Raw genomic sequence first — 24,226 nt, 5'->3', positions numbered from 1 at the left:
ATCCGGGTGTGGTGGTATGTGCCTGTAGTCCCAGTTACTCCCAACCCAAAAAACCCAAAAAATTTTGGAATGAATTTTCAGAGATCACTTCTGCAATTAATAATCTTCCAGGTTATTGAATCATCCAATGAATTTAACAGGAAGGTCCCTCAAGCGGGCAGAGAAGTTCTTGGAAAGGAACTTATGGGTCAGGAGAAAGCCCAGGATTAGTGCTCCTGGTGTCTGGTCTCCAGCGGGCACAGAGAGAAGGGCTCTGTCCCCAGGGCTAGCTTGTCAGTGGGTGAGTAGAGCTCCCATCTTCTCTAATATTTTCAGAACAAAACAAAAATATAAAACCCTCCCCCTTCTCAGATGCCATCCAAGCCATCAGCCCCTCCAAGTCTGGAATGTGAACTAATGGGATTAAATGAAAATGAGGGTGCTAGCTAAACCCTGAACGCCATGCACATGGAAGAGATGATCATTTTTCCTCGCCTGGCATCTTCTTGGACATTCTCCAAAGCCCAACTCAAATGTCATTTCCAAACACCTGGTCGCACCAACCCAAGTTCAAATCTTGGCTCCACTGCCTATTTGCTGTGTGACCTTGAACATGTGGTTTAACTTCTTTGGGCTTCGGTTTTCTCTCCTGCAAATGGGGATCATAATATAACCAGTTTATAGGGTGATTAGGGGTTGAGCCAATGTCATGCTTACAAAGGCCCCAGCACAGTGCCTGGCAGAGAACAGGTACTCTATAAATGTTGAATAAATAGTAAGGGAACCAGAGCATTCATCTCTTGAGGTCTGATCCAGCACCTTCTCTTCAGGTCCTGGCTTCGCCACATCCTTTCATCTCAAAGGGGCTAGAGAAACCTGAGCCAATTTGTCCTTACCTTGCTGAGGTCTTCTAAGGCCATGACCTTGGCCAGTGGCCTCCTGCTGAGCTGCTCCTTCACCCAGACCTCGATATGCTTGTTCCACTTCATGGTGAACACATAGAAGGCATAGGCCAGCAGCAGCAGCAGGCTCTCCCACCAGGCAATGAGGCTGTCCAGGAAGAAGAGGATGAGCATTATCAGGTCAAGGATGTAGAAGGAGACATCACGGAATAAGGGCCACCAGGTGAGGTTGAGGATCTCTCGGGAGAAGAGGGAACAAGTACCAATGACAAAGAGAATGTTGAACACAGCAGAGCCCACAATGGTACCAATGCCCACGTTGCTGTGGGAAATGAAGACACCGATGAGGGAGGTGAAGAGCTCAGGAGCAGAGCCTCCAGCAGCCATGAATGTGGCGCCTGCCACATCCTCAGAGATCTGCAGCTTGTCTGTGATGACACCCAGGGCTGGAACGAAGTACTCGTCGCAAACAATGGCCAAGGCCACAAACACATACATCATGCCAAAAACGTGCAGGACCACCCAGCCCTGCCGCCGCTCCTCCACACTGAACAGATCTGGGGGGTACTCTCCCTTGGGGTGGAGGTCTGGCAAGCTGGGAGGCAGCACTGAGGGACTGGGACTGAGCTCCTCTGGGAGCAGGGCCGTTGTGAGGCTTGGGGAGGGAGTGGTGAGCATGGCTGGGGTTGGCTTCACAACCACACAGTGATGGACCTGCATGGTCAGCTTTGCCCTGACCGTGGGGGTTGTTGAGGTGCTGGGTGCTGTGGAAGGTTTCTTTGCCAGCCTCCAGACTATGGCTGGGGCTGTTTTGATGGCTGATACACTGGTCCTGGGTGAGGGATTCCTAAGACTCCAGGCAGCAGTGAAGGCTTTGGTTTCTGCTGGGCTGCTGCCTGTCATGGTGCTTATTGTCACCTGCCCCTCAGAGGTGGCTGGGGTATGCACCAGGACTGTTCCCTGGGGAGTCTTCGGGTTGTTCTTTCCCACTAACCCCCAGGGATGGGCTGAGCTGTTACTTTCCACTCTTCTGGGGGGAAACAGGTTGTTTTTTTCCATGACGCTCCTTGGAGAAGTCAAGACGTTTGTTTCTACCTCATGTGTCAGAAAAGTTGGGGTGCTATCAAACATTCCCTTGAGAGTGGTTGGGGTTGTTTCCTCCATTATTCTCTTAAGAGAGTTGGTTTCGAGTATTTTATAGGTTGCTGTAATGTCACTGTCTTTCACTGTTGTCCTGGGGGTGATCGCATGGCTTGTTTCCATTGTCATGAATGTGGATGGCACGTAAGTGCCTACTCTTCTACCACGTGGGGAAGGAGTATACTTCACCTTTTCCCTGACTTGAGTTGGGCTGTAGCTCTTCATTTCTCCCCTGGGTGTTGGGGTATACTTTTTTACTACTTGTCTGCTTGAAGTTGAGGTGTAGTAAGTCAGTGTTCTACTGGATGTTGGGGTGTCTTCCTTCCTTCTTTCTGTACCTGCTGCTGTTGGGCTGTAATTATTCTTGGTTGTTGTTGGGATCATCTTGGCTGTTCTTTTAGGCATACTGGGGATATTCTCCACTGTCATGCTCAGTGTTGCTTCATCACTGCCCACTGAGGCTTGGGGTACCAGCATCTTACCCTCCATTTCGGAGCTAGGTTTTGAAGGGCTGCTGCTCACCATCATCATCTCTTCACTGGAGAGGTCCCGACTGGCCAGTTTTATAGGCTGATGAGAAGAGACTGCTGCCCACAATGAGGAAAGGCCCCGGGGTCTCCTAAGGTGCTGATAAGTAGAACCGATGATCAACATTCCCAGTAAGAAGAGGAGGCGACTCCAATGAAGCCGCTTTGTCCGGAGTAACCACCTCTCTTGCGGCCCCATCCTGATCAATTTCCCCATGCTGGCCAGTTATATCTGGTTACAGAAGGCCTCTCATTCTGTCCTAAGATGGAGGCTACTCTGGGATTCAGGTTGGTGATCAGAAAAGATTTCTCCATGAAGCCCAGCCAGGGGGTATCCACAACCCTAGGTGGGTAAAAAAAAGAGATTATTTACCACTAAGAGGAGATCTGGGATCCATAACACCCTCATATAGAAAAAAGTGATAATAGAAGCCCCAGGAACACAAAAGTATCATGCATGGGGTCTTTGCAAGAGTAAACTACTCCTGCCCCCTGCTCCAGAGGAAAATGCCTACTCTTAAGAGAAAGAGTGCCTAGGGGTCCTCTGTACTATGTAGGCATGCCAGCCCCCCAGGTTCCTGAGCTGGAGCCTGAGTGCACTATGGAGTCTACCAAGTCCTCCCTGGGCTCTCAGCAAAAGATCTGCCAGTACTCTTCAGGTCCAAGCCTAAGATCCTGGGAGCTCAGTCATCCATAGCTGGTGTCAGGCCACAGGTCTCACCTTATCAAAGGCAGGAAGGAGGTAGGGAGATATGGCTTTAAGCTATAGACAAAAAGAGGCAGCAGTGGAGGGCATTGCCAGGGACATTAAGGCTCCATGTATTTTTTTGAACTGACTTAAAACAATTCCACCATCCAGAGTGGGCAAAGCTTAAAAGTTAATGTTATAGAGCTTCCCAGAGAATATGGCATGGTGGGAGGATCATGGGGAATGGAGTTGAAAGCCTAGACTCCCTGTTCTGCTGCTTACCAGCTGTGTCATCCTGGACAGGCTGAGCCTTGGTGCCTCATCTGTGAAATGGGCATGATAACATATATATTGTTTATGCAAAGATAATCTCTAGAAGGACATCTGGGGAAGGGAAACTGAGGATCAAAGGTCAGAAGGTGACTTATTTTCACTGTATATTCTGTTAGTTTGACCTTTTTATCATGTGCATGTTATAATATTTTTAATTTAATTTAATTTAAATTAGAATATGAATAATAACAGTGTCACAGGAATGTTGAGCGAGTAAAAACATATGAAAAGCATTGAACAGGCCGAGCACGGTGGCTCATGCTTGGAATCCCTGCACTTTGGGAGGCTGAGGTGGGCGGATCACTTGAGGTCAGGAGTTCAAGACCAGCCTGGCCAACATGGTGAAACCCCATCTCTACTAAAAATACAAAAGTTAGCCAGGCGTGGTGGTGCATGCCTGTAATCCCAGGTACACAGGAGGCTGAGACAGGAGAATTGCTTGAACCTGGCAGGCAGAGGTTGCAGTGAGTTGAGATCATACCATTGCACTCCAGCCTCGGAAACAGAGCAAGACTCTGTCTCAAAGAAAAAAAAAAAAGAAAAGCACTGAACAGAAAGGTTAGTTTTATACAAGAATGAAGGAGGGAAGAACATGAAAGGCCCTCAAAGAATCCTCATTTTATAAAGAAGGGCATTGAGGCCCAGCCCAAGTAACTATTTATTAAATCTCTAATTAATGTCCACAAAATACTACAAAACAATAACTGGAAATGATTAGTTTTGCATATGATATATTAGAAGTGAGCTGAGTAACCCATGGAATCTGTCTGGTACAACTCCTCATCTGAGATATGAAAACACAGAGGTCCAGAGAGGAGATGTGACTTGCTTAACATCACACAGCTAGTGAGTAGCCAAGCAGATGAGCCTCCTAACTCCCCTTTCTTTCTTGCATGCCACACTAATCAGAGATGCAAAGGTACTTGTCTTAAAAAGCAAGAGAGGGACAAGCAAAAGGAAAAGTAGGAATAAGTGAACTTCCTTCTTTGTCCCTGATTTCTATAATTTTCTTTCCACTATCTCCCTGCAGCCCCCCGATCCTTGCCATGAACTCAACACTTTGCAGCAAGCCCACTCGTATCCCCAGCAGAAATTTCAGAGGGTCTCTCTCTTTCTAATGTTCCTGTGTTATGTAACAGAGCTGAACTGGCACCCCAGCTGATCCCTCCTACCTAATTACATCATTTACCTTCAGACCTTGACATCTGGCTGTCTTCTCAGCTCTGGAAACTTGTCAGAATCCAATATCTCAAAGAGTGGGTCTGAAGCTGGACAGCAGGGAACACCCCATTCTCCTGCCCCCAGCTCTCCTATGGAATCCTAATTCAAGGCAGGGTCGGGTGTGAAGGGCAGCTCAGGGGAAGAATATCCGATCGTGGCTAATACCCACCTCCTCTAAGAAGCTTATCAGGGCATTGTACAAGTTCTGGGTCCCAGTGCACCTGACCAAGCCTGAGAGAGTGGGCCTTCCACCAGGGACACAGAGGGGCTCACTGTGGGCCCACAAAGTCAATGGAGGAACTGGGGAGATTTCTCAAACTTGTTTCTAAGCTATGAGAATGAGAGGTGGTCTAGGGTTTCCATGCTTAGATGGTGGAAAGTTTTGAAAAGATTCAGAAGGCGCTCTGAGAAAATGAAGGGAAAGTGACTGGGGCTTAAGAGATCAGAAGACCTCAGTTAGCATTAGGCTCGACTTGCTACTGTGTGATTCTAATGTAATCTAAAAGTAAATGTGGGGATAATAATACCTGTCCTTCCTATTTGTAAGGTGAATGTGAGAATCAAAATAAAAAACAAAGATTATAGAGAAAACACCAAGCAAACTTCAAAGCAATTCATACATGAAATCTATTTTATTAGGCCTAAAGGAAATCCTTGGTGTAGAGGGCACTAATGGATCTCCCCAGAGCAGGCTGGGACATCCCAAGATACCTGAGGAGTTGGCGCCCTGAGCCCCCCGCGCCTCCAGCCCATGACTTGGAGCTGATCAAAGTGGGAGTAGGGTAAGGTAGTGGGGATCTTGTGATCCTAACCATTGATCTGGAAGCCCTTTCAATCATTCAGCTAACTCGGCCTGACATTTACTGACTGCCCCTTTCTCCCTTTCCTGTTTCCTCCAGAGTACCTGGGTGCATGATGCTTTGGGTTACTTTCATCTGAAATAGCAGTTAATCCTCACAGCCTCACCTCTACCCTGCTTCACCTTGAGTGGCCTGGAACAGTAAGAAGGTCACGAGCTCCCTCTGCTGAAGCCCACAGAAGGGCCCACCCACTGTGGAAGAGCTGGCTTCATCTCTGAGTATGCTGGGGTCACTCTGGATGTTGGAAGCCTGGGATCAGGACCTGAGGTCTGCTAGTTACATGTCCTTGCCTTTATGCTGCTGTGGGCAGAACAAAATCTAGTTCTTTCCCTTTTCATGCCACTATGTAACACAGTCTCAATCTGGCCCAGAAAGATGAAAAAAGGAATATAATTCACAAAGTAAAATGAGTGATCTTTTTTCTGAAATAACTCCTCTATTTTTACAATGTTGTTTATTCAATATAAAAAATTCAGGGGAGAAGGAAATCCTCAGAAAAGTGATTCCTTTCTCTCATATGTTCATAAATGTTGCCAAGGAGTTCTTCCTGGTGTCTAACCTAAATCCTACCCGCTGGGGGTAAACCCAGTTTCTTCTGTCTTATTATCATGGGATTCTGGCACATTTTGAAATTCAGCAGGAAATTTGGCTGCTCAACCAAGAATGGAAGCATCCTCTGTACTAGCCATGTGAGTTTGGACAAGTTATTTAACTTCTCAGTGGTTATAAACCTCTCATCCTGTAAAATGAGGATGATAATGACATTACCTGTTTGATAGGGTTGTTGTGGGGATTAATTAATTTGTAAAACATATTAACAGTGCCAGGTACTATTGTTGTTTTTCTGCTTTTAGGTATCACAATCAGATTGTGTTAGAGGGGTCAGCAGGTTTCCATGCATTTCATTGTTACAACACTCTACCGTGTATTTATTTGTGCAATCACCTGATTAATGTGTGCAACTCTTACTAGCGGGTGAACTCCAAGAAGACAGGGAACTTGCCTGTCTTATTCACCACTGAATCCCCAGAGCCCAGAACAGTGCTTGGCAAGCAATGAATGTATTTAATAAATAAATGAGTTTATTTATTTATTAATATTATAAATAAAGTTATTTATTAAATACATTTTATATATATTAAATATAAAAAGCATAACCCAGTGAGGAAGATGCTCAGAGATGGGGGCCCCGAGCTACACATGGATGGAGAGGAGAATGCCCACTCAAAAAGCTCATGATCTTTTGAGAGCAAATGGATGGAGAATGGCCAGCACCACTGAGAAGAGGAAGCTGATCTAATTTGCTCTACAAAATTGCCTCATTTTATACCCTCCCCTGGAACAGGATGGAAGAACAGATGGGGTAGAACTGGCTCTGACCCTCACGATAAGATAAGGGGGTGAGGAAGGCAGATCTTAGAGCTTTGGCAGGACGGCAAGGAGGGCTTTCCTTGCCCTCCAAAGCTCTAGGCCTTTCCTAACTTTTATTAAAACAGAAAGAAGAGGGAACGAGACTTTTCGTCTGACGTGGAGGGTTTGTGGCTAAGGCTGGTTTATTTCTGGGTCTACATCAGGAGTTGCAGCCGACTCTACAGTTGTACAGTAGAAAGTAGACAAGATTTGAAAGTGTCGCAAATTTTATTTATTTTTTTTTTTAATCTGGCAGACAGCAAGCATTGATGGGTTGCAAATTTTAATGCCTTTAGGTCCCGGGTAGATAAAATTAAGTTACATCAATCATTTTCTAAGTAACTGGAGCATGCTGGGGGCTATGTCTGGACAGAGAATAAATGACCCACCAATAATTATTCCAATGTCAAACAATTTAAAAATATTAGGAAGCAAACAAATGAGTCTGAGGGCTGAATTTAACCTACAGGTACTGCTTTGCAACCTCTAATAAAGTAACAAGTCTGATGAGGAGCAAGCCTAAGGTCTCTCATTCTCAGGCTCCTCATTTATGAAACCAGGAAAGACAAGCTTCCTTATGGAACTGCTGTTAGAGTAACAGCGAGAGAATCTGTGGAAAAGCACTTTGATCTGTCCAACCTGTACAATGTCACGGCCTAAGACCTTTTGTTTATATTGTTTTATTTGTGCATATTATATTGTTTATAGGATTAAAAATGGCTGTACAGTTGTCACTGGTGGAAAACAACAAAATAAGTCCCCAAACATCCTATGACACATCTTTCCAAGCCAGTGGCTAGAACCATACCTGAGACAGGGAGATGCAGGTGGTGGCACTTCACACTGAGTGCAGCTCAGAGACAGGATTTCATCCTTACAGTCAAGTGCCCTTCTGGAGGGGCCAGAGGCCTACAGAAAAGGTCAGAGAGGTGATTTCAGAGGACTTCAGTGTGGCCAAGCAGGAAACCACACAGTCCCAGCACTATTCACAACCCCCGTCAAAGTAAGAGAAACAGCCCACCAAGTAAAACTCCCAAGTCAAATCTGACTTTACAAAGGCATGATGATTGAGGCACAGCAAGATACCTTTTTTTTTCCGTGTAAGCTGACAAAGAGTAAGAAATTTAAATAACACCCAGTGCCATCGAAGATACCGGTGAAGATGTGTAAATCGGGTATAGCAGCCCAAGTGACCTTGTTAAACTGTAAATCAGATAATGTCCCTCCTATATGCCAGAATTTCCAGTGGCTTCCCATCTCAATTGGAGAAAAAGCCCCTATATTAGTCTACCAGGCCCTTTCCAGCTTTGGTTGTAGTAGCAAAAACTGAAATCTAAATGTCAATAGGAAACTGATTACATAAATGATAATGGCACATCTTTACAATAGTCAATTATATACAGCAGTTAAAAGGAATGAAGGTGATGACCAAGATATATTAATAAATCAATAACAATAAAAGCAAGATGCAGAACAGTATATATAACATTATTGCATTTAGGTAGAAAGTATTATATATGTTATATCATATAGTCTATATAATATGTATATACATACACATATATACATACATACGTAGAGACAATTTTGCAAAGCATATGTAAGAATGTCTATACTTCTGTCACCAATAGATATAGAATAAACAAAAACAAACAACAATGCTGATATTTCACTTCTCCAACCCAGTGGCTAGAATCATACTTGAGGCAGGGAGATATGTATGGTTGCTTCTAGGAAAGCAAATGCTTATTTTTCACTTCATCTATTTTGAAACTTTGAATTTTGCCTGATGCAGTGGTGCACTCCTGTAATCCCAGCACTTTGGGAGGCTGAGAAGGGAGGATTGCTTGAGACTAGGAGTTCAAGACCATCCTGGGCAACATAGCAAGACCCTGTCTCTAGTAAAAGAAGTATTTATAACAAACCCACAGCCAATATCATAATGAATGGGCAAAAACTGGAAGCATTCCCTTTGAAAACCGGCACAACACAAGGATGCCCTCTCTCACCACACCTATTCAACATAGTGTTGGAAGTTCTGGCCAACACTTGCAATCAGGCAAGACAAAGAAATAAAGGGTATTCAATTAGGAAATGAGGAAGTCAAATTGTCCCTGTTTGCAGATGACATGGTTGTATATTTAGAAAACCCCATTGTCTCAGCCCAAAATCTCCTTAAGCTGATAAGCAACTTCAGCAAAGTCTCAGGATACAAAATCAATGTACAAAAATCACAAGCATTCCTATTCACCATTAACAGACAAACAGAGCCAAATCATGAGTGAACTCCCGTTCACAATTGCTACAAAGAGAATAAAATACCTAGGAATACAACTTACAAGGGATGTGAAGGACCTCCTCAAGGAGAACTACAAACCACTGCTCAACGAAATAAAAGAGGATACAAACAAATGGAAAAATATTCCATGCTCACGGATAGGAAGAATCAATATCGTGAAAATGGCCATACTGCCCAAAGTAATTTATAGATTCAATGCCATCCCCGTCAAGCTACCAATGACCTTCTTCACAGAATTGGAAAAAACTACTTTAAAGTTCATATGGAACCAAAAAAGAGCCCACGTTGCCAAGACAATCAATCCTAAGCAAAAAGAACAAATCTGGAGGCATCATGCCACCTGACTTCAAACTATACTACAAGGCTACAGTAACCAAAACAGCATGGTACTGGTACCAAAACAGATATATAGACCAACGGAACAGAACAGAGGCCTCAGAAATAACACCACACATCTACAACCATCTGATCTTTGACAAACCTGAAAAACAAGAAATGGGGAAAGGATTCCCTATTTAATAAATGGTGCTGTGGAAACTGGCTAGCCACACGTAGAAAGCTGAAACTGGATCCCTTCCTTACACCTTATACAAAAATTAATTCAAGATGGATTAAAGACTTAAATGTTAGACCTAAAACCATAAAAACCCTAGAAGAAAACCTAGGCAATACCATTCAGGACATAGGTATGGCCAAGGACTTCATGACTAAAACACCAAGAGCAATGGCAACAAAAGCCAAAATAGACAAATGGGATCTAATTAAACTAAAGAGCTTCTGCACAGCAAAAGAAACTACCATCAGAGTGAAAAGGCAACCTATAGAATGGGAGAAAATTTTTGCAATCTACCCATCTGACAAAGGGCTAATATCCAGAATCTACAAAGAACTCAAACAAATTTACAAGAAAAAAACAACCCCATCAAAAACTGGGCAAAGGATATGAATAGACACTTCTCAAAAGAAGACATCTATGCAGCCAAGAGGCACATGAAAAAATGCTCATCATCACTGGTCATCAGAGAAATGCAAATCAAAACCACAATGAGATACCATCTCATGCCAGTTAGAATGGCGATCATTAAAAAGTCAGGAAACAACAGATGCTGGAGAGGATGTGGAGAAATAGGAATGCTTTTACACTGTTGGTGGGAGTGCAAATTAGTTCAACCATTGTGGAAGACAGTGTGGTGATTCCTCAAGGATCTAGAAGTAGAAATACCATTTGACCCAGCAATTCCATTACTGGGTATATACCCAAAGGATTATAAATCATGCTACTATAAAGACACATGTGCACATATGTTTATTGTGGCACTATTCACAATAGCAAAGACTTGGAACCAACCCAAATGTCCATCAATGATAGACTGGATTAAGAAAATGTGGCACATATACACCATGGAATACTATGCAGCCATAAAAAAGGATGAGTTTATCTCCTTTGCAGGGACATAGATGAAGCTGGAAACCATGATTCTCAGCAAACTATCTCAAGGACAGAAAACCAAACACTGCATGTTCTCACCGATAGGTGGGAATTGAACAATGAGATTACGTGGACACAGGGCAGGGAACATCACACACTGGGGCCTGTCGGGGGGTGGGGGGGTGGGGGAGGGATAGCATTAGGAGAAATAACTAATGTAAATGATGAGTCAATGGGTGCAGCAAACCAACATGGCACATACATACGTATGTATCAAACCTGCATGTTGTGCATATGTACCCTAGAACTTAAAGTATGATTTAAAAAAATTAAAATTAACTTTGAATTTTTATCCATAGACACAAATTATTATTTTTTTTGAGACAGGGTCTTGCTGTGTTGCCCAGGCTGGAGTGCAGTGGCATGATGTTGGTTCACTGCAACCTCCACCTCCCGGATTCAGGGGATTCTCATGCCTCAGCCTTCCAAGCAGCTGACTACAGGTGCCCGCCATGACAGCCGGCTAATTTTTGTATTTTTAGTAGAGACAGGGTTACACTATGTTGGTCAGGCTTGCCTCGAACACCTGACCTCAAGTGATCTACCCACCTCGGCCTCCCAAAGTGCTGGAATTACAGGCGTGAGCCACCGTGCCCGGCCTCCCAGCCTCACAAATTACTTTTTATAAGTTTTTAAAAACTAGTTTTATTTGGCTTTATCTTCTTTTTCATTGAAAGATGCCACTAAGGTTTTAAGAGAGTGAGTGGTGAGCCTGGGTCAGGGCGCAGATCATGAGGGGCCTTTAAAAATTTAGACTTCATAGCATTTTGTTTGTTTGTTTGTTTTTAGAGATAAGATCTTGTCCTGGCTGGAGTGCAGTGACACAATCACAGCTCACTGCAGCCTTGAACTGTTGGGCTCAAACAATCCTCCTGCCTCAGCCTCCTGAGTAGCTAGGTTTACAGGTGCACACCACCACACTTGGTTAATTTTAATTTTTGTAGAGACAAGGTCTTTCTATGTTGCCCAGGCTAGTCTCGAACAGCTGGGCTCAAGCGATTCTCCTGCCTCCGCCTCCCGAAGAGCGGAGAGCCACCACTCTAGGCCTTTATAGCACTTTTCAAAGGAAAGAGTGTATGGAAGAAAGAAGTTCCTTTCTACTTTCTTAGAGAAATGTAGTATCTACCAAGTTTTCTCTGCTTTCCTCTTTGACTTTTTTTTTCCAATAACCTCTCTTACTCCCCTCCTATCTTCTTTCCACAAATGCATATCCACCATCACATGCCAGACCCTGGGGGATCCAGTGATGGATAAAGCTCACCCTATTTTCAGAGCAGAGGCAAAGTTAATTGGAATTGGAAATGTGTAAAGCTTTTCTTTGTTCAGTGAGTCTTTTCATTATTTAAAATAGAGAGCAGCTTTGTGGTTTTCTCAAATGCTCTGGAAAAAACTGAAAGAGGATTGAGAGCAATTTTAAAAGGAGGGGGAGCACAGTTTTCCAAATACATTTCGAAGGAAAAGAGGGGGAAACCTGTGGATTAAAAGAGACTTCTGAGATATAGCAACGGATTTCAATATCTGGATCTTACTTGGATCCTGATTCAAATAACCAAAGTGTAAAAAAGTAAAATTTATGATATTTATGACACAACTGAATATTTGAAAGCTGATTCGATATTTGATGATATTAGGGATTTATTGTTAATTATGTTAAATTTGATAATGGTATTGTAATTATATATTTTTAAGTTCTCTTTTAAAGATACATAAGGAAATATTCCTGGATAAAATGTTATGCTATCAGGGATGTGCATCAAAATAATATGTGGGGAGAAGTCGGTAGGGGTGTACATGAAACGAGATGAGGATTGCATTGACAGCAGAAACTGGGTGAAGGGCACACAGGGATTTATTATCCTAATCTCCCTATCTTTGTCTATGTTTGAAAATTTCCATAATAAAATTTTTTTTCAGAAGACAGAAGGGTCATATTTATGATTGACTTCTGCTTTGGTGAAAATAGTGAAATAGGGAGGAGGTAATGATGAGAGGAAGGGGCTGGAGCTTGGAAGTATGATTTGGGAGTGAACAGTCTCCAGACTACAGGGGCAGAAAGGGAAATGCAGGGCAAAGGACATCATGGGCGTATGAGAAGAGCGGGAAGAATGCAAAAGAGAAGTAGGCCCACTGCTCTTCCCCCACCCCTCAGCCTTTTCTTCACTTACTCATTCCCTATCCCTTATCTCTGTAGATGAAAAATCATCTTGGGGCCAAATGTAGTGGCTCATGCCTGTAATCCTGGCACTTTGGGAGGCCAAGGAGGGAGGATCGCTTGAAATCAGGAGTTCAAGACCACTCTGGGCAACATAGTGAGACCCCCATCTCTACAAAAAATTTAAAAATTAGCCAGGCATGGTGGCACATGCCTGTAGTCCCAGCTACGCGGGAGGTTGAGGTTGGGGGGGGATTGCTTAAATTCAGGAAGTCAAGGCTGCAAGAAGCCATGACCATGCCACTGCACTCCAGCCTGGGTGACAAAGACCCTGTCACCACACACACACACACACACACACACACACACAAAATCACCCTGGGAACTTAACAGCAAAGATTCTCAAGCACGAAGTCATGAAATTTCATTTCCATTTCACTTGGCAAGGTCTGGGAATCTGCATTTTCAACACGTGCTCTGGGAGATTGAGATATCTAGACTTTCCTTTGAGCTCCCCAGTACCTAGCCCCTGTGAGAGCCATGGTTTTTCTGTCATAAACCTTTCCTCTGTCAGACTGGGGATCAAACACTGCCTTTCAAAGCCTTTGGGACAGCAGTCCACTGTTTCAAGGCAGGAAAAAATAAAGGGAATGAGAGATTATGCAAAGGAAACTATTTATTGATTTCCTTTAATGTGTGTGTGGAAACACGCAAATGCTGAGGGTCGCTTGAGTGGGGAAAAGAAATTCATCAGCCAGTGATGGCTTGAAAGACACCTCCTTTAAAACCTTCTAACCTTTGTGCTGATGTTCTCTGATGTTATAGTCACCGAACAACCTTCTGATTTGTAATGGGATTCCACTAAGGAGGAAAAACAAACAAACAAACTAGTTGCCCTAAGTAACACAGTCCTCCTGGTAGCTGTGCCTTTTATCATCAATTTAATATATTGATTTTTTGCTTTCCAAGTCTCCCAAAAGCCTGTTATTCAGAAGAACTAGGTCACAAGATTTGATCATCCATCAGCGAACTAACTTAAGCTTTAGGGTTGGGTAAGGTAATGAATCAGACCCTGCAACTGAGCCAGAATTACCACGAGGACAGTAACCCTATGGCTAAGTCGTTGTCACATTAGGGGTAACTAGACACTTGCTTACCCACACATTCTTGGCCACATCCCTCCCAATAGGGCAAGATTAGAAATCATGACTAAGTTATCAGGCTGCAGCCTTACTTACCTGGAGCCCAATGCCTGCTCAAGCATAACTAGGTCTTGACATGGTGAGATCAGCCAGGTTGGGGAAAGAAGTTTTGAAGCAAATAGGGCAGTCTGCAGGGCCCTGGGCCCCAGTGCTGGCAGGGATATTCCCAGGGACAGGAAAAAACTACAAGCAACTGGCCCCACACTCTCCCACATAACAAGCTGTGAGAAGTCAGACAGACTTGTCTGTTCAGTTCAAAGCATCCTCCTTCCTCGTCCCATCTCCTAATCTCGCCCCATCCTATCAGCTAAAAGAAAAAGGCAAATGCCTGAGGCCTTCTAGAGGCCTTTCTGTACTCACTTTGTAACCTATGTGGTTCCACATTGTTCTTTGAACTGTAACTACCCAGGAGCCTGCTGGCATCCATCTAAGCCTATCTCTAGCTGGGATTCCCTGGCTCCCTACATGGTTAGAAAGAAAGTCACCTCTTGCCCTCTTAAGGACCTCATTGAGGCACAGACTACAATGGAGACACCAGGTGGCCAGAGTGACAGGCAAGAGCCCATGTTCCTTACAGGGAAATCTGAGCACGCATGCCTTGTCCAGGGTGAGAGGAACGAGGGCCCTCTGCTTCCCTCAAAGAGGGGATAGGGGAAATAAAGTGAGCATTTGGGCTGAGGAGACCAAGAGGCCAAGTCTTGAGGTAAATTGGGCTCAGGTCAGCTAAGAAGGATATACAAAGCATACCTCAGCCAGGAATTACAGTTTTGGGGTTTTTCCCCCCAAGATTCTCGTGCGTTAGCCTCCCAAGTAGCTGGGATTACAGGCACTCGTTACCATGCCCGGCTAATTTTTGTATTTTAGTAGAGAGCGGGGTTTCACCATGTTTCCCAGGCTGGTCTCAAACTCCTGACCTGAAGCGATCCGCCCACCTTGGCCTCCCAAAGTGCTGGGATTACAGGCCTGAACCACCACGCCCGGCCAGGATTTGTAGTTCAGGAATTGCAGTTTAAAAAGAACAGGAAGAGGATTCTGTCAACCGGTTCAGAGGATACGAGAGAGGGGGCTAAAGAGTGACGAGGAAAATAGCAGGAAGGGTTGGGCTCGTGCACCGACGGGGCCCAGGGGAGTGAGGGGACAAAAGTGTGAAGCGGGGACAAAAGTGTGAAGCGGACACAGAGTCACCGGGCCAGGTGAGGCCCATGGGTCAGTGGGGCAGAAGGGGAAGGAAAGAGCCCGAGAATGGGGAGAGATTCAGGGCAATGCAGAGAGACACGGCAGGAAATCCAGCCAAGGCTCGAGAGAAGTTGGGGATTTGTGGGAGAAGAGGGGTGGCCGCGGATTGGCCATCGCGAAGAGAGGCCGCGCCCCCTAGCGTCCCTCCGGAATGAGCCAGAACCCTGCCCGGGCTACCCTGAAGCTCTCCAAGGACCGCCCCGCCCAGCGCGGAGTGCAGGCGCCGGATTCCCTTCTGTCGCGCGGCCTTATAGTTCCGGCTGTGGCGCGCGGCCGGAAAGTTTATGCCGACGGACTGTGTCCGGCGATGGGCACGGGGTGAGTGGGGAGGCCGAGGGCCCGGGACTGCCTTTCGTTGCATGTTGGGGTTACAGGTGAAGGGGTTATGGGTGAAGAACAACCCAGGGCCAGCGCTTGGCCTTCCCGCCACCGTGGCGGCCGCCCCGCGCCGTCTGTGAGGCGCCAGTTCCGGGGCGCTGCTCCCGGCCTCCCCTCGCTCTGAGGCTCGGGGTCCCCAGCTCCGCGTAAACTGCACGATTTCGCCCTCTGCTCAGCTCCCCTCTGCCCCCTCTTTCCAAGAGAGACTTCCAGATCCCACATTTTCTTGACTGATTTTTAAGGTAAAAATACATCTCCCAGATGCGATTTTCAGTCTGGACTTTTAGAGATGAAATTGTATCTGAGAACTGGGGAGGGACTCCCGGAGGCTGACGGGAAAGCCAAAGAGCAGGTGAGGCACTAGAAATTCAGGTAGAATCCTGCTTTGAGAGCGAGACTGCTGAGAATCAGTTCTTTATGAATGAGCTAATTATCACCTTCAGGGAAGAATTATAAACGTCTAGCTGATGGACATTTGGTATTCAAGGCCAAATAGGTGGCTAGGGCCTATTTCTCAGACTGTTCCTGAGAAAGAAGAGCCCTAGTTGTTTGAACAGTACACGTGGGGTGGGGGTGGGAGACTTGGGGGCTCAGAATCCACCCAAGTGAGGAATACATAATGTTGTTCTCACAAAATTGCTAGACTGTGGTGGGCAGGGATTCCCCCCCACCCCAGACGGAGTCTCGCTCTGTCGCCCAGGCTGAAGAGCAGTGGCGCGATCTCGGCTCACTGCAACCTCTGCCTCCTGGGTTCAAGCAATTCTCCTATCTCAGCCTCCCAAGTAACTAGAACCACAGGCGCACGCCACCACATCTGGCTAATTTTTGTATTTTTAGTAGAGATGGGGTTTCACCATGTTGGTCAGACTGGTCTCGAACTCCTGACCTCAGGTGATCTGCCCGCCTCAGCCTCCCAAAGTGCTGGGATTAAAGGCGTGCCTGGCCTTTTTTTTTTTTTTTTTTTTTTTTTTTTAATCAGGCCTATACTGCTTGAGTGAACTATCCTTCAGGAACTTTCAGTTCCCTCCTTTACTCCAACCTGAGTACTAAATTGATCTCCCACGACTTTGTAACTGTTAATGAGGTGCATTTGGGAGTCGACACAAATGCATCACTTGGGAGAAAGAGCCAGCTCCAGAGGTGTCTTCAGAGAAGGCAAGACTGCCAGCTGTCATCACTGTCAACAGCAGATTTCACGGGCTGAAAGTGCTTTTTTGTATTTGATCTAAGTCTGTGTAAACTGTTTCCTCCCATTCTCCTAAGAGGTGAGGGCAGTACTCCTCATGATCCTCAACTTGTAAAAAGGCCTCCCTGCATGAATGGGACTACCACAGGAGCTGGGCAGAGGTGAGGGAGTCCCCCATATGTCTGCTTGAATGAGGAGAAGAGGAAATGTGTTTCTGGTGTCCAGAGTTAACATTTATAATGTATTTTGCTAAATAATATATGGTATATCTGGTGATTTAGGGGTAGTTCATTAGTTGTTATCAAATTGTTGGGCACCTACTATGTGCCAGTTACTGTGATAAGTTTTGAGGAGACATCATGGGCAAAATGTGGCATGGTCCCTGCCCTTAGTGAGCGTATGTTATGGTCTAATATAGTGTAGTTGAACCAATATTGTGCAGGACCTCACTTTTTTTTTTTTTAGTCGGGCCTATACTGCTTGAGTGAACCATCCTTCAGGAACTTTCAGTTTCTTCTTTTACGCCTATGCTTACAACCTGAGTTGTAAACATTGTTTCCATGAACCAGTGTATTCTGAGTTCGAAACAGCCTACTTACAAATGGAATTTTGGCCGGGCGCGGTGGCTCACGCCTGTAATCCCAGCACTTTGGGAGGCAGAGGCAGGTGGATCACGAGGTCAGAAGTTCGAGACCAGCCTGGCCAATGTCGAGGTCAGAAATTCGAGACCAGCCTGGCCAATGTGGTGAAACCCCGTCTCTACTAAAAATACAAAAATTAGCCGAGTGTGGTGACACGCACCTGTAGTCCCGGCTACTCGGGAGGCTGAGGCAGGTGGAAGGCTGGAGTGCAGTGGCACGATCTCGGCTCACTACAACTTCCACCTCCTGTGTTCAAGCGATTTTCGTGCCTCAGCCTCCCAAGTAGCCACCATGCCTGGCTGATTTTTGTATTTTTAGTAGAGACAGGGTTTCACCATATTGGCCAGGCTGGTCTCGAACTCCTGACCTCAAGAGATCCGCCCACCTGGGCCTCTCAAAGTGTTGGGATTACAGGCATGAGCCACTGTGCCCGACCTTACATATTCTTTAATTTTGTTCTTTTCCTTCACAGTTGAAGCACCATTGGCCAGTTTATGTACAATGAATACTACTGAGGCTGACAGTTTATTACTTTTGTTATGTGTAGTGATTTCCAATTTGTCTAATTTGGTTTATGACTTTACTAATCCTTTCATTTTTATATTTGGCATTCATTTTACTAAAACAAGAGCACCAACCAACAAAATAATTAAACACATGCAGTAATACTGCAAAAAGGTTGTGACAGTGCCAAAAAACAATGGTTGTTTGTCAAATAGCACCACCATATGACAACTAGAAATGTTCTTCAGTAAATTAAGTGTTAGGAGATGTAGGAGTTTATTAAGTTGCATAAAAGTCGAATGTGTGAAAGTTAAGGGCTACCTGAATTTAGCAGGGCTTTTTTTTTTTCCAGTAGATATATTTAGATGGTCTTTGATTTATGGTCACTTAATGGGTGATTCTAAGAGTGGTCCTTACAATGAACTAAGCTGCTCACTTCCCTCTCACTGAGTTCTCTACAGATTATTCCTCACCTCAACTTAAATAGTGTTTGCCTCTGCTAATTTCTGAGAAGTTAGTTAAAGTTACGGTGAAAAATATTCTTTTCTCTCCATGACATGTAAGACCTTATTTATTTTCTGCAGCATTTCTCCGTTTATAGCTGTCTGTTTGCATTCTGATTGGGAACACTGGGATCATTTTCATCATGCCGACAGTGGTGGTAATGGATGTATCCCTTTCCATGACCCGACCTGTGTCTATTGAGGGGTCCGAGGAATACCAGCGTAAGCACCTAGCAGCCCATGGTTTAACGATGCTGTTTGAGCACATGGCCACAAATTACAAGCTTGAATTTACAGCACTTGTGGTTTTTTCATCACTTTGGGAGTTGATGGTCCCCTTCACGAGAGATTATAATACCCTACAGGTACAAAATGTAGTAAGTTATTGTATGTACAGGGCCTAAATTTATTGGGAGGAAAACAGTGTTATAATGCATTGAACATTTAGAACTTTGGCATTATTTAATAAGTCTATGAGTACTTAATATGTGTAACTAAACAACAAGAATTCACAACCAGTAGGTCTTATGCCTACTGTTTCTTCGGTACAGCTATGAGTTACAGCTGTGAGTTGTTCCCTTATTTTCCTCTCTTGGTTTTCTGGAATTCTCTGTGGAAAAGTGAGCATCTCAGGATGTAGTGTTCCATTCCCTAAAATTTAGGATCTTTAGGCTCAACACTTAATTTTTTTCTACTCTCCCATAAAACTTGAGGAAATGAAAAAATAGCCCTTTCTTATTCTAGAGTAATTCAAAATGATATTTCCTTTCCAACAAATAGCTTTGATTTTGATACCAATAAATTATAATTTTTAAATCTCAGTTGGTAGATATTATCTTTCAAAGGTGTTTTCTGTGTTATGTCAGAATTTACTTTCTGACAACATCTCTAAATCATAATATTCATAATATTTCCAGCAGTGCCTAACACAGTGTCTTACCCATAGTGAGCAGTCAAGAAGTGTTTGTGGGCCAGGTGTGGTGGCTCACGCCTGTAATCCCAGCACTTTGGGAAGCCAAGGCGAGAGGATCACTTGAGCCCAGGAGTTTGAGACAAGCCTGGACAATATGGCAAGATCCCATCTCTATTTTTAATAAAAAGAAGGAAAAAAAAAAAAAGAAGAAGCGTTTGTGGAATTAAACTGAACAGTTTTAACAATTGTTAGGTGGTTTAGAAATACAAGATCAATAGAGTTTGAATTTTTTAATATAAGTAACAAAATTTTGTTAAATAATTCCTTTTATTATCTCAGATTTTTTAAGTGACTTAAAAGCTTTTTTTAAAAAATTAGTGACTTAAAAACTTTTTTTAAATTTCTTTTCCTGTAAAAGGATATTAAACTTTTGGTATATATGCTGACTTTCTTACAGGTGAATAAACTAAGGATTTCTGATGTTCTGCAGTTCTGAAATTTAGAGAATTGCTATATAAGGAGTGAGACGTAATGTTTTAGACCAGGAGCCCTGAAGTCAGACTGCATACTTACAAATCCAGGTTCTGCCACCTTAGTCATGAGACCTGGGAAAGTTATTTAATCTTTCTATACCTTAATTACTTCATTTAAAGATAAGGTTAATAATCTATACCTTATAGTTTTATTGTGATAGCTAAATGCATAAAAGTGCCTAGGATGGTGTTTAGAACATAGTTAATATTCAATAGATTTTGTTATTATTTTTGTGATGTGTTTAAAAGTTCCTTTTAATTTTTTCCTTCAAAGTCCACTTAACAAAAATGTAAACTTGGTGGACTGTTCACTCTTACCTGATAAGAGGATAGAATAAATGGAATTCTTTTAACTATCTTTAATAGTTGAAGAAGTCTGTTCTAGCATTTTTCTTTAAGAAGCTATGCTTTGGTGCTCTCAGATACATCAGTGTCCCCTGTGTAACATTCATACTTTGAACAATTTATGTTGTTTTCTAATAACTAATTAAAACTAAAGAGTAACTAGCAATTTTATCTTTTATTCAATAAGGAAGCACTAAGTAATATGGATGATTATGACAAAACCTGCTTGGAGTCTGCATTAGTTGGTGTTTGCAATATCGTTCAGCAAGAATGGGGTGGTGCAATTCCTTGCCAGGTAATGATCAATTCTTTTTCATTGCCCTAAGTTAACAACATTAACCACTGAGGTGCTTCGATTTTCTTCAGGCTCTGACACAGCATGCATTGTAATTTCTACAAACTACATTTTACACAATTGGTGTCTTCTTAAGTGAAGGTACTAAATCAACACTAATGTGTTCAGAAAGCAGCAAAGTTATGCCTTAAGGAAAGCATCCTCCTAGTAAATTGACTTATTGCAAACTAGTACTGTTATATAAAACACAAAGGGCTCACAGTGGAATTTTTGAACTACAATCCCTGGAAGGGGTCATTATAATTTTGAGTGATAAAATTGTAAACATCAGTATAATATAGCCTGTCTTCATTATCTCAATGCAATTATTCAGCAGACTTTTTTTTTTTTTTTTTTTGGAGACAGGGTCTCACTTTGTTGCCCAGGCTGGAGTGCAGTGGAGCTATTATGGCTCACTGTAGCTTCAACCACCGAGGCTCAGGTGATTCTCCCACTTCGGCCTCCTGAGTAGCTGAGACTACAGGCAAATGCCACCATACCTGGCTAATTTTTTACATTTTTTGTAGAGACCAGGTTTTGCCATATTGCCCAGGCTGGTCTCAAACTCCTGGCTCAGGCGATCCGCCCACCTCGTCTCCCAAAGTGTTGGGATTACAGGGGTGAGCCACTGTGCCCCGCTTTATTCAGCAAACTTAACCATCTCAACTGAGTTGTCTAAAAAGTGAGGAGTATAAAACATAAAATCTAGCCAGGCGCGGTGGCTCATGCCTATAATCCCAGCAGTTTGGGAGGCTGAGGTGGACAGATCACCAGGTCAAGAGATCGAGACCATCCTGGCCAACATGGTGAAACCCCCATCTCTACTAAAAATACAAAAATTAGCTGGGTGTGGTGGTGTGCACCTGTAGTCCCAGCTACTCTGGAGGCTGAGGCAGGAGAATCACTTGAACCTGGGAGGCAGAGGTTGCAGTCAGCCGAGATTGCGCCGCTGCACTCCAGCCTAGCGACAGAGCGAGACTCTGTGGCAAAAACAAACAAACAAACATAAAATCTGTTGCTCTTTACTTAGACTCCACAGTAGGCCACATTAGTATCAAATCAGAGCAGAGTAGTAGCAGAAAAAGATAACTGGAAATTTGTTCTATACAGATACTTTTGAAAAGTAGTAGCATATTTTGAAGGAAAAAGCAGAAACATTGCTAAAAGAAAAATCATAATAGTCTACAACAGGAGTCCGCAAGTTTTTTTGTATTTTAGGCTTTGTAGGTGTCTGTGGCAACTACTCAGCTCTGCTGTTATAGCATGAAAGCAGCCATAGATAATAAGTAAATGAATGGGTAGGGCTGTGTTTAAATAAAACTTTATTTACAAAAACAGACAGTGGGCCAAATTTAGCCTGTGGGCCATGGTTTGCTGGACCCTGGTGTGTGACTTTTCATTATGGGGTCAAACACAGGATTCCTCAGTAGTGTCAGTAGCATCACTAGTATTTATTTATTAATAAAAAAAAAAGATTGTAGCTAGGCATGATGGCTCACACCTATAATCCTAGCACTTTGTGAGGCCAAGGTGGGAGGATAACTTGAGCCCAGGAGTTCAAGACCAGCCTGGACCACATAGTGAGGCCCTGTCTTAAAAAAAATAAGATTGTAGTTGCCTGGGAGTCAGGGAAAGGTATGAATTGACTCAAAAGAAGCAGGAGGGAATCTGGGACGTGTTGGAACTATTCTTTATCTTGTTCGTGGGGGTGGTTACACGACTGAATACAATTGTCAAAACTCATAGAACTGTATACTAAAAAGGGTGATTTTACTGCATGTAAGTTATATCTCAATAAACTCACCTTTAGAAAACAACAAAAACATTTTTTCTTGTGAAAGCCTCCCTGTTTTATAGAATATAGTGGATACTTGCTGAAGAAATCAATAGATGCCTTTTCATCAATTTCTTTTCTGAAATAAAGCTTTTTATGGCATCTCAGCTTATAGGCATTACTTATTTTGGTAAATCCATGCATATAGGTTGTCTTATTTCCTAACATTATAGTGAATAAATGAAGTTTTGTTGTCAGTATCTTCTGAACTGAAAGCTAGCAAGTAGCACAGTTTCATTTGCTATTTCTTCTTTGGTTTTAGAGGAGAAATTCAGATTTTAAGAACCAGACCTTGTGCATCATGCAGACTTCTGACTTTTATGATTTTCTTCTTTTGAAAAAAAGGAAGAATCTGAATTTGAGATAACCTGAGGGCAAGGGGCCAAGCCTGAATCTGTCTCTACTAAAAATAAAAAAATTAGCCAGACGTGGTGGCGCATGCCTGTAATCCCAGCTACTCAGGAGGCTGCGGCAGGAGAATCGCTTGAACCGGGGAGACAGAGGTTGCAATGGTCAGCCAAGATTGTGCCATCTCACTCCACCCTGGGCAACAAGAGAGAAACTCCGTCTCAAAAAAAAAAAATAAACATTGTAGTAGAGGTGGTGGTTACTGGTTATTGTTTTTATAATCAGTTACTATAAAACAAACTTGCTTAAATGTGGAATTTTTGGCCAGGCGCGGTGGCTCACGCCTGTAATCCCAACACTTTGGGAGGCTGAGGTGGGCAGATCACCTGAGGTCAGGAGTTAAACACCAGCCTGGCCAACATGGTGAAACCCTGTCTCTACTAAAAATACAAAAATTAGCTAAGTGTGGTGTCGTTGACCTGTAATCCTAGCTACCTGGGAGGCTGAGGTAGGGGAATCACTTGACCTGGGAGGTGGATTTTGTAGTGAGCCGAGAACGTGCCACTGCACTCCAGTCTGGGCAACAGAGCGAGACTCTGTCTTAAAAAAAAAAAAAAAAAAAAGTGGAATTTTTAGCCAAGATTTTGTTTTTTATTTATTATTATTTTTTTGAAACAGAGTCTTGCTCTGTCGCCCAGGCTTGAGTGCAGTGGCGTGATCTCAGCTCACTGCAGCCTCTGCCTCTGGGCTCAAATGATTCTCATGACTCAGCCACCTGATGAGTAGCTGGGACTACAGGAGTGTGCCATCACGCCCTACAGAAGTGCACTACCACACCCAGCTAATTTTTGTATTTTTAGTAGACAAGGTTTTGCCATGTTTGCCAGGCTGGTCTTGAACTCCTGGCCTCAAGTGATCCTCTGGCCTCAGCCTCCCAAAGTGCTGGGATTACAGCTGTCAGCCACCACACCCAGCCTTAACCAAGGTTTTAGACAGCTGTACTGTCTTTATTATTTAGTAAAGTCTGTTTCATTTTGATATTACGTGAAATATTTCATTATCTCATAGCATCTGAAAAAGCCGACGGAGGTAAATCATTGTATAGCAATTCTTGGTACCTAGAAAAGGAAATTGCCTTGTAGTCAATTGACTGTTATGCCAAAAGATGACATCCTTCCAGGGGGCCTCTATTAAGCATTCTTGGGCTTTATCAGTAAGTGCCAATCTTGATATTTCACACAGTGCCACCACTTAATACTGCCTTAAGGG

General features: G+C 43.5%; 2 protein-coding genes across 12 annotated transcripts in view; one reads left to right on the top strand and one right to left on the bottom strand.

The window, feature by feature from the left end:
* SLC24A1 (solute carrier family 24 member 1) overlaps positions 1-15,647 on the bottom strand; it is a 45,252-nt gene extending 29,605 nt beyond the window's left edge. For 3 of the 7 annotated variants that reach the window (XM_009429375.4, XM_054667693.2, XM_063795181.1), the window contains exons 1-3: positions 14,239-15,640; positions 7,869-7,969; positions 876-2,891 (exon numbers count right to left, since the gene is read on the bottom strand). In XM_009429375.4, the coding sequence (XP_009427650.1) occupies positions 876-2,765 (1,890 nt within the window). In that variant the 5' untranslated portion in view covers positions 2,766-2,891; positions 7,869-7,969; positions 14,239-15,640. Of the gene's footprint in view, positions 1-875; positions 2,892-7,868; positions 7,970-13,796; positions 13,862-14,238 lie in introns of all 7 variants that reach the window. The other 4 variants (XM_063795182.1, XM_009429378.4, XM_016928387.3 and 1 more) reach the window with 4 other exon arrangements.
* Positions 15,637-24,226, top strand: part of INTS14 (integrator complex subunit 14) — a 31,432-nt gene continuing 22,842 nt past the window's right edge. For 3 of the 5 annotated variants that reach the window (XM_063795184.1, XM_510487.8, XM_063795183.1), the window contains exons 1-3: positions 15,637-15,756; positions 18,732-19,015; positions 20,629-20,736. In XM_063795184.1, coding sequence (XP_063651254.1) covers positions 18,794-19,015; positions 20,629-20,736 — 330 coding nt within the window. In that variant the 5' untranslated portion in view covers positions 15,637-15,756; positions 18,732-18,793. Of the gene's footprint in view, positions 15,757-16,084; positions 16,169-18,731; positions 19,016-20,628; positions 20,737-24,226 lie in introns of those variants that run through there. The other 2 variants (XM_001174547.7, XM_001174520.7) reach the window with 2 other exon arrangements.

The sequence above is a fragment of the Pan troglodytes genome, chromosome 16 (assembly GCF_028858775.2).
Source record: "Pan troglodytes isolate AG18354 chromosome 16, NHGRI_mPanTro3-v2.0_pri, whole genome shotgun sequence".
In the NCBI taxonomy this organism is placed as follows: Eukaryota; Metazoa; Chordata; class Mammalia; order Primates; family Hominidae; genus Pan; species Pan troglodytes.
Note: the sequence above shows the minus strand (reverse complement) of the source record. Positions and strands in the feature narration are given on the sequence as shown.